The sequence below is a fragment of the Phragmites australis genome, chromosome 1 (genome assembly GCF_958298935.1).
Source record: "Phragmites australis chromosome 1, lpPhrAust1.1, whole genome shotgun sequence".
Classification (NCBI taxonomy): Eukaryota; Viridiplantae; Streptophyta; class Magnoliopsida; order Poales; family Poaceae; genus Phragmites; species Phragmites australis.
In genome coordinates, this window is record NC_084921.1 from 45,120,058 (window position 1) to 45,129,747 (window position 9,690).

A 9,690-nucleotide genomic window follows, 5' to 3' on the forward strand; every position below is an offset into this window, starting at 1 on the left:
GCTCGCCTACGGCAGGGCCCGGGGTGCCGGCGCTCTCCCCGGCGAACGGCCGCTGGCGACCCCACTCGTAGCCGACGCGGTGCCACCGGCACCGGAAGGACCCCCGGTGCGCCGTGGGCGAGCACACGCAGTAGTAGTGCGGCTGGGCCTGGTGCACCGGCGTCGGCCGCGGCACAGCCGCCGAGGGAGACGACCGCACGCCCGCGTGGCGCTCCCGCCGCCAGAAGCATGTGCCATCCGGGGCTCCCGCACGCCCGAGAAGCTAGGCACGCACGAGATCGAGACCCCTGCGGAACTTTTCGCACTGGCCAGGTTGGCAACGGAGGAGGGGCAGCCACTCCCGAATCCGTGGAACATCGAGCATCTCCGACGCTTCTACCCGTAGATGGTCAAGCTCGCGGTTCAGGTTGATAAGGCCGGGGGCTTCTCCTCGCCCGAGCAATCTGGAGGCTTCGCCCCGTATGGTAAATCGCTGTCGCCCAACCTTGTAAATATCGTACATTCAGTATTTTAATAAAGCAATCACTATGGCAAATTATTTCTCTGGATTCCCTATGTTTAACCTGTCTGGTGAGGTGCTCGGTTGTGCGAGAAAAAGTTCGCTCTCTCGTTTTTTCCCATTGATAAAAGAATCCCAATCGGTATACATGCGGGCAGTCGCCACTGACTTACGTCCGACATGGTAGGCAGTGGTATTCGGTGTCGTAACGGGCTCCCGGGTACTAACCGAGTTTCGGGGCGCTCTGGGTAATCCCATCACTCGAGCTGCTCGAGTAGGCCGGAGCTCAGGCCCCCGGAGCGAGCTGTCGGTGCTCGGTCTGGCCTGTCATACCCGGGCGCCACCGAACCATAGGACCTCTAGGTTATGCCTCTGACCGCCCTTGTCTTCCGGTTCGGGTATTCGAGAGGTCTCGGGTCGAAAAAACAAGAGCAGTCTAAGGCAAGTACCGCACTAACAGAGCGCACCAGACAAAGAAATTCTACTTTTTCTCTATCAAGTCACAGGACAGCAATCACAAGCAGCTCGGTCGCGAGGGCTTCAATGCCCCGGTCTCTGGTCGGCCCCCAGGGTTCTTCGGGTGGTCCTACCGCCTAGGCTTGGGTGGTCGAGATCACCCGACCCTAGGAGCCTCGTATGCCCATGGGCGGTCGGGCGCTCCGTTGAAAGGATCAAGTTCCCGGGCCCCCGGGCTTGGAATCAACCCCTTCTGGGTCGGCTGGCCGGAAGGCCGACGGCTGCCCGGTGAGTGGTTATATTCAAACAAATCTGCTTTCAGTAACTTTATGTTCCCGAGTCATTCTCGGGGGCTCTCGCACTTTAATCTGCTCGGTGAGGTGGTCTCCTGGCCCGTGAACAAACCCTGCCGCGTGTCGGCCTTTTTCTAGAACGACAGAGCGGTTCGTAGAAAGGAGTACCGTGCGTGCGATAACGTTCGACCGAAGCCCTTCGTGGTGGTCGTGGTGGTCGGTCCGCTCTTAAGGACCCCGAGCGCTACCGGGTCCTCAGGTGCCCTGGGTAATCCTATCACTCGAGCTGCTCGAGTAGTCCGGAGCTCAGGCCTTGGGGGCAGGCTGTCAGTACTCGGTCCGGCCCTTTCTTGAGCCCGGGCACCACCGGACCGCGAGGACTCTTGGTCACATTCTCGCTCGCACGCGTCTCCCATCTACCGGCTGAGTGGTCGCAAGGTGAAAAGGTGTTCACAGGGCACGGCGTGTTCCGGACAGGGCTGTTCTATCTCCCGAGCAAGGAGTCTATGTCTTTGTTTCTTAAGCTAGGCAGTGCGGACTCACGAGAGCTTAAAAGCTGGCTGCGCCAACACACACCAGCGACTACAACTACTTCGTTTTTCGGGGATGGAAAGGTCGGGAGCGGCCCGACTGAGTACTCCTCGGGACTTCCAGACAGAGCGCCGGAAAGAAACCTCAAGCATACAAAAGAAATTGGAGTTTCGAGCCCAAGGAAAAGCTGCCATTATATTCGCAAGACCTGGACAAAGCTTTTTCTAAAGGTTCGCTCCTACATCTGCAACAAAAAAGATAAGGGCGCCGACGGCCTAGTCTGCGGCAGAGGCGTCGGCTGAGTCTTCTGAGTCGTCCCCGGGGGCTGGCGATGGTGGCACCTCCCGCCTGAAGCCGGCCGCCACCGCAGAGGCGGTACTGCTAACCGCTGCCCGGGCGGCCTCCTCCTCAGCCTCGACCACTCCCTCCCGCGCCGGCTCCAGCGGGAAGTTCGGGTCCCTGCTTCGATAGCAGGCCAAGACATGCTCGGCCACGGCATGAGCCAGGCCGCGTCCCTCCCGGGCGGCGAGCTCCTGGACTGCCCAAGGCAGGGTCTCAAGGCGCTCGCAGACTTGCTGCAGCTCCAGCACTTGCCGCGCGGGGCCGTCACCCTTCGTATCGCCGACGTGCCGCCCAAGGCCGCCTTTCTCCATGGCCCGTCGCATCCGCCGGAGTATATCCTCCAGCATCTGCACCAGGTTAACCCGCGAGACGAAGGCCGCCTCGAGCTTCTCCTTGGCGACCCGCAGCTGTGCCTCAAGTCCCTGGTCCCCGGCCGGACCAGAAGAACCGCCAGCTGCGGCAGGGGCAGCATCCTGCTTCGCCTTGGCCACCACCTCGGACAGGGCTTGTTCACGGGCGGTCAGTTCCGCCTCGTGTTTCGCATTCTCTTCCGCCCTGGTAGCCGCGGCGGCCGCCGCGGCAGCTGCCTCGCCTTCCCGGCGACTCAGCTCACTCTCCCGCCGGGCCAGCGCCTCCTCCTGCTGGACCACCGAGTCCTCCCGGGCTCCAAGGTCAGACGCAGACAGCGCGTTGTCCACTTCCCGGATGGAGACGTCTTCTTCCCAGCGCTTGATTTCTCCTCTGATCCTCTGGAGGTCGTCTTCCCAGCGCTGGAGGTCGGCGCGCGTCTTCTCGACCGCGCCCTCTCGGCGGGCCAGCTCGGCCTGCCGCTCCTCTGCAAGCCGCTCCCGGGACGTGACCGCCGCCTCCCTCACCTGCGCCTGCCCCATCCTGGCAAGGGCATCGGCAGCCTGCCGCCTCGACGCCTCGGCCAGGCGGGCGGCGTCTTCAAGTTCCCGCGCGGCTCCCGCGCGGATGTCATCAAGGAGTTTTTGCTCCCGCACGGTTGCCGCACGGGCCGCCCGTATGATTATCACACCCCTCGGAAGTTGTATGGACACGCGTCCACTCATTTGCCCGTTGGGGTCTGCTTGATGTCTAGAAACCGCAGGGGCCACCTCCGGAAAGCTTGCCGCGTGGCATTCGGCCCGCCTTGACCTCGGTCGCGACGAAGGGCCCATTCGCAGTCTCTGTCCCATCGGCTGCCAAACGGGCCCGGGGGCTACTGTCGGTGTATTTAGAACCAGGGGTCCCTAAGTCCCGAGGCCAAACCGGCCGCCCACCACATATCACCACCCTGCAAGGTAAAAGCAGAGACTCGGGAGAGGGTGCTCGGGGCTGCGCGTGGCAGCCCCCGAGGACTCGGTGCCCCGAAGGTCCCTCTAAAGTGCTCGGGAGAGGGTGCTCGGGGCTGCGCGTGGCAGCCCCCGAGGACTCGGTGCCCCGAAGGTCCCTCTAAAGTGCTCGGGAGAGGGTGCTCGGGGCTGCACGTGGCAGCCCGCGAGGACTCGGTGCCCCGAAGGTCTCACTCAAGTACTCGGGAGAGGGTGCTCGGGGCTGCACGTGGCAGCCCGCGAGGACTCGGTGCCCCGAAGGTCTCACTCAAGTACTCGGGAGAGGGTGCTCGGGGCTGCACGTGGCAGCCCGCGAGGACTCGGTGCCCCGAAGGTCTCACTCAAGTACTCGGGAGAGGGTGCTCGGGGCTGCACGTGGCAGCCCGCGAGGACTCGGCGCCCCGAAGGTCTCACTCAAGTACTCGGGAGAGGGTGCTCGGGGCTGCGCGTGGCAGCCCCCGAGGACTCGGTGCCCCGAAGGTCCCTCTAAAGTGCTCGGGAGAGGGTGCTCGGGGCTGCACGTGGCAGCCCGCGAGGACTCGGTGCCCCGAAGGTCCCCCCAAGATGCTCGGGAAATAGTGCTCGGGGCTGCACGTGGCAGCCCCCGGGGACTCGGTCCCCAGAAGGTTCGCGCAAGATCGTTCAAAGACTCAAAGGGCCCCGTCGCCAGAGTATCATCCAGTCAAGGGCCCGATGCCGCATTTAATAGGCGCGCGTGGCCTGGCATTCTGACATCCTGACATTCTCGGCTGCCCACGCCCCAGTGTCAGACCCGGCCATGCCCTGGCTGGGGGGCGTGGGTTCATTAAATGCACGGGTCCCGTCCCGTTTCCACTTGCGCACCTCGGGATAACGTTACCAGAATCGAAGCACTCGGCCTGCCACCCTGCCCTGGCAGGAGAACAAGACAGAGTGGACGCACCGGGCACCTCTGAGGCTGTCCGGTGGGCTTTTTTTTATGGCACCCCGAAGCTTCCGCAGCGGCTAGTGGTCGAATGCGCGCCGCCTTCCTCCACCGCCCCTGTCACTTCGCCAAAGTGAAATGATTAGACCTTTCTCCGTGGCACCTGGGCACTCGCGTCCCCTCTTTCCCATTCAGGATATGTCGAGGTCGGCGCATCTATAAAAGAAAAAGAAGGGGGGCACCAAGAAGGGGACGGAGAGACGAACAACGAAAAAGAGGAGGACAAGAGAAAAACAAGAGGTCAGTCGAAGAACAAGAAATCACCACCCCCGATCACAAGACAATCAAGAAACCAGCTAGCTAGAACATAAGAGCCTCCTGCTCTTTGTAAACAGCTCTCCCTCGAGAACCAGATATACCCTTGAAGGATCTCCTTCAAGGATAGATATAACACTCATACAGGAGTAGGGTGTTACGCCTCCGCGCGGCCCGAACCTGTCCAAAAACCCGGTGTCCCCGCAAGCCATCGCATTTTATTTCCTTTTCCGCTCATTTCCCGTGCAAGCTTTTCTAGGATCATCCCCCCGGCCGAATCTCTAAAAAGGGGTCTCTCGGGATCCCTGCGACAGGAGTTCGCTCTCCGACAAACACCTATATATACATTTAACTAGAAACTCATAGATTTTCAAGCACTTCAAGAAGGTGGCCAACGACACCTTTCATTCCCTTCATCCGATCTGGATCTATGTTTCCATTTACGCGCAGCATATTATAGCAAAATTTCTGTTCATCCCTCTCTTTAGTCTATGAAATTTATAAACATTTTCCCCCATTTTAGCTATTAAAATGCTCCATTTCGTCCAGACTCAATGGATCTGGAAGAAGTCCTTGATCGGTTTGGGTTTGATCTTGCAGAGCCTGTGCAGCCACCTGGGCTTAGCAACATGCTCATGCTCATGCTCCATCGCCTCTACCTCCACAACTACCAACAGAACCCTCCCCCCCCCCCCCCACCGGCGGAGCCGCCCGCTGCCACACCCATACACTCGATAGGCGATTCTACCATAATATTCACATACCCGAAATGATTTGGAGGAGACTGTTCCGTACCTCCTGTAGCCACTCCTGGTCACCGGCGCGCCGCCTCCGGTGATGTTGCTGCTTCCCTCCACACGTGCACCTGGGGGCAGCCTCCAGGATACTCTTACCGTCTCTATCAACCTTCCTCCGCCCTCGCGTGTGCCACCGTCGCTGCTCCTCGCTTTCGCCTCTTCGGCCCGAACGCGCGCCCGTAACCGCCTGCTCCTACCCCGCATGGGAACCTCTCTCTTATCCCATCCAACGCTGACCCGCGACGGGAAGCCTTTGGAGCTCGCGTTTCATTCTCATCATGGTCCTTTTCCATTGTGAGGGGAATGAGAACCGCGATGAGAACCTGTTGGAGATGGCCTTACCCTCTCGTGTCTCATCCGAGCAAGGTGGTGACTTTGATCATAATATTTTTATAATGCATTTTTCATGATAATAAGATTATGATCATTGTAAACTACTTTCAAATACTAATAGAAGGGTACCAATTTTATATCGCAAAATCTTTGTAGGGTTAGACTAATTGTTAATTAAAAATTAAAAAAAATGAATCTTGCAACGCGTGTCGGCGTGTGCACCTTATAAAAAGAAATAGAGTAGCTTCTTTTAACGGCTTTGCAAGTTATACAAATGTTGGTTATTTGATTCAATTTGTCAAGAAAAATATGACTTCTGCTTTAATAAGACAAGTGGTAAACTCCACGGTTTGCCGCCCAAAAACTTTGATGCTCTTGAGCTCTTCTCCTGTGCTGCCGTACAAAGCACACACCGACACACGTGTTCGCTCGGCACGGTGGATGTGGTCTGGCCGGCCGCCGTGAAACGCAGGCGGTTCTCTAATCAGTCTGCGCGAAAGCTGCGAGCTCGTTTCGCTGTGTGTGGATTAACCCAGACGCCGTGAAATCCTCGTGCAACTGGGATGGGAATCAATAGGTGGTTATCCATCCAGATACTCTTGAGGTTTGGACGCGCACGTGCAGCTCCTGCGCATGAGTGACAGGACGCGGAATTGTATCGCCACCTCTGGGCTCACGAGTTGAATTCGCCGTTTCCAAGGTATTGTAAAATTTGTGGTGTGTCTGTTGACACCATCTCCTCCGTTTGAAGGGAAAAATGCAAAATCCTCTCAAAAATCACTTAGATTTTGATCTTCTCCTTAAAAATTGTTTTTTCGCAAAAGAACCCCAAATATTTGATTTTATTACAAAAACACCCAAAATTTCAAAAAAAAAAAATCTAAAAAAACTAGAGACAATTCTAAGACTTTTTGTGAAATTTATTTTTAAAAATAATATCATTTGCATCATATTTCATGGAGATGAAGTTTGAAAAAAAAAAGGAAAAACATGCAGCTCATTTATTAATTTGAGTTAAATGCATAGTTAATTATTTACTAATCCAAAAATTATGAACCAATTTTTTTGTCTTCTTACATGAGCCTCTATCTTTAAAAATACATAAAATCTTGAAATATTTATTGTAACGTGCAGGATTAGTAAATGTGTTGCAGATAGATTAATTCATAACTAATCCATAACACTCCCAAAATTAGTGAAACTATTTTTATTAGTTTACTTTTATCACTTGCATATTTTCCTTTTTTTCTAAATTTCCTCTCCATGAAATATAGTGCAAATAATATTATTTTTGAAAACAAATTTCACATAAGGTTTTAGAATCAAGTAATTTTTGGAAGGTTTTTGCATTTTTTTCCCCCGTTTGAAGCACAATCCGTGTGAATGTTCTCTGGACATGAATTTGCTGAACAGTTATTCCTGCAAAAAAAAAAAATACTGAACAGTTCGTGTTGACTTTTGATCCTAGCTCCACATCTTGTTTGCTGACCAACAAAGTTCTCCTTCTCCAGCCGTCGGCTGGAAATGCAACTCTCTATGGACGTGCAGAGAGGAACGACGCAGACTATCCGTTTCCTCCCTCCGCCTACGCGGCTGAACTGAAGCCGTCGCGTTTCCTTCCTCATGGCCATGGGGATCTCCTCCTCCGCCGCCGCCGGAGCCGCCCTCCTCGTCGCCGCCCTGCTGCTGGTGCTGCCGCCCACGGCGGCGCCCTTCTCCTTCACGTATAACTTCACCTCCCCCTCGGACACCCCGCCCCCTGGGATCGCCTTCCAGGGGGACGCCTTCTACAACAAGGCCGTCCGCCTCACCCGCGACGAGCGCCTCGGCCCCATCACCAGCAGCGCCGGCCGCGCCTTCTTCTCCCGCGCCGTCCCGCTCGCCGACCCCGTCTCCCGCCGCCCGGTCTCCTTCGCCACCGCCTTCGCTTTCTCCATCGCCGCGCCCGACCCGGCCTCCGCCTCGGGCGATGGGCTCGCCTTCTTCCTCTCCCCGTTCCCCTCCGTCCTCCTCGACAGCTCTGCCGGGGGACTTCTCGGCCTCTTCAACTCCTCCTCCGCCCGCGGGGGCGGGGGACGGCTCGTCGCCGTCGAGTTCGACACCTACAGGAACGAGTGGGACCCCAGCGACGACCACATCGGCGTCGATCTCGGCGGGATCGTCTCCTCCGCCACCGCCGACTGGCCCACCAGCATGAAGGACGGCCGCACGGCGCACGCGCGCGTAGCGTACGACGGCGACGCCAAGAACCTCACCGTCGCGCTCTCCTACGGAGACGCGCGCCCCGCCGCCACGGACGTCCTGCTTTGGTACGCCGTCGATCTGAGGGACTACCTGCCGGACTCCGTGGCCGTCGGATTTTCCGCCGCCACGGGCGAGGCCGCGGAGCTGCACCAGGTGCTGTACTGGGAGTTCACCTCCACCGTCGACCCCAAGGAGGAGACGGTGATCTTGTGGGTGGTGCTAGGATTGTGCGCGTTGCTTCTTGTGCTTGTCGGCGCAGGGGTCGTTTGGTTCGTGAGGCAGTGGAGGAAGGCCGGAGAACTCATCGACGGTGACATCGACATCGACGACGTGATGGGAGGCGATTACGATGAGCTTGCCGATGAGTTTGTAGTCGAGAGCGGCCCGAGAAGGTTCCGGTACGGCGAATTGGCGACGGCGACGAAGAATTTCGCCGAGGACAGGAAGCTCGGGCAGGGCGGGTTCGGCGCCGTGTACCGGGGCTTCTTGAAGGAGCTCGGCTTGGAGGTGGCCATCAAGAGGGTGTCCAAGGGCTCGACGCAGGGGCGCAAGGAGTACGCGGCCGAGGTGCGCATCATCAGCCAGCTGCGCCACCGCCACCTCGTCCGCCTGGTCGGCTGGTGCCACGAGCACCGCGGCGACTTCCTGCTCGTGTACGAGCTCATGCCCAACGGGAGCGTCGACCACCACCTCTACGGCAAGAGCGTGCTCCTCACCTGGCCGATGCGGTACGACATCGCACTAGGCCTCGCGTCGGCTATGCTCTACCTCCACGAGGAGTGTATGCAGTGCATTGTCCACCGCGACATTAAGCCGAGCAATGTCATGCTGGACGCTACCTTCAGCGCTAAGCTCGGGGACTTTGGCCTTGCCAAGCTTGTTGAGCATGGCAGCCAGCCATACACCACTGCCCTGGCCGGCACATTGGGCTACTTAGCGCCAGAATGCGTGATGACAGGCAAGGCAAGCCGGGAATCGGACGTGTACAGCTTCGGTGTCGTGGCACTGGAGATCGTGTGCGGACGACGGCCGGCGGAGCTCACTGAGGAGCCAAGCAAGGCAAGGCTGGTGCCATGGGTGTGGGAGCTGTATGGGAAGAACGCCCTTCTTGAAGCAGCAGACTGTAGGCTAATGGGGCAGTTTGAGGAGAAGCAGATGGAGCGTGTGGTGGTTGTAGGATTGTGGTGTGCTCATCCTGACTATGCGCACAGGCCAAGCATCAGGCAGGCCCTGAACGTGCTTAAGTTCGAGGCGCCATTGCCTGTGCTGCCACCGAAGATGCCGGTGCCGACATACTTCCCGCTGCCTCCTCATTTAGTTGCTCCGATCTCTGTTGAAGGCACGTCCAGCACCGATGACCCAGGTGTCAGTGATTATGGATCCTCAGGGTCTCATAATGCCGGGAAAGGTTCGTCAGTCACGCATAGGCTACTGGAGCCATGACTTTCTTGCACTTGGGTGCATTTTTTGCCAAGATTTTTTGATGTTTCAGTTTGTTATGTTGCTTGGTGTTTTGGCTGCATACGTGATGGACTGATTATACGAATTGAGATTCGTTTGTACAGCATCAAAATATGCTGAATTGTTGATTCGAAGGAGCGGATAACGTGAAATTGCTTGTACTTATCAGAGTGCTAAATTC

At 57.2% G+C, this 9,690-nt stretch overlaps 1 protein-coding gene across 2 annotated transcripts; it reads left to right on the plus strand.

Annotated features, from left to right (window-relative positions):
• Window positions 1–18: 18 nt before the first annotated feature.
• On the plus strand, window positions 19–9,672 carry LOC133921997 (L-type lectin-domain containing receptor kinase IX.1-like). Of its 2 annotated transcripts, none has more exons than XM_062367143.1 (2): window positions 19–464; window positions 7,316–9,672. In XM_062367143.1, exon 2 carries the CDS (start codon window positions 7,428–7,430, stop codon window positions 9,489–9,491), a length of 2,064 nt encoding a protein of 687 aa, XP_062223127.1. In that variant the 5' UTR covers window positions 19–464; window positions 7,316–7,427; the 3' UTR covers window positions 9,492–9,672. The 2 variants fall into 2 exon arrangements, with proteins under 2 accessions (XP_062223127.1, XP_062223120.1); XM_062367136.1 differs by lacking the exon at window positions 19–464 and adding an exon at window positions 3,999–6,504.
• Window positions 9,673–9,690: the final 18 nt, after the last annotated feature.

What these genes read in the sequence shown, in the direction of transcription:
- LOC133921997 (XM_062367143.1), top strand. Translation starts at nt 7,428, where the DNA reads ATGGCCATGGGGATCTCCTCCTCCGCCGCCGCCGGAGCCGCCCTCCTC.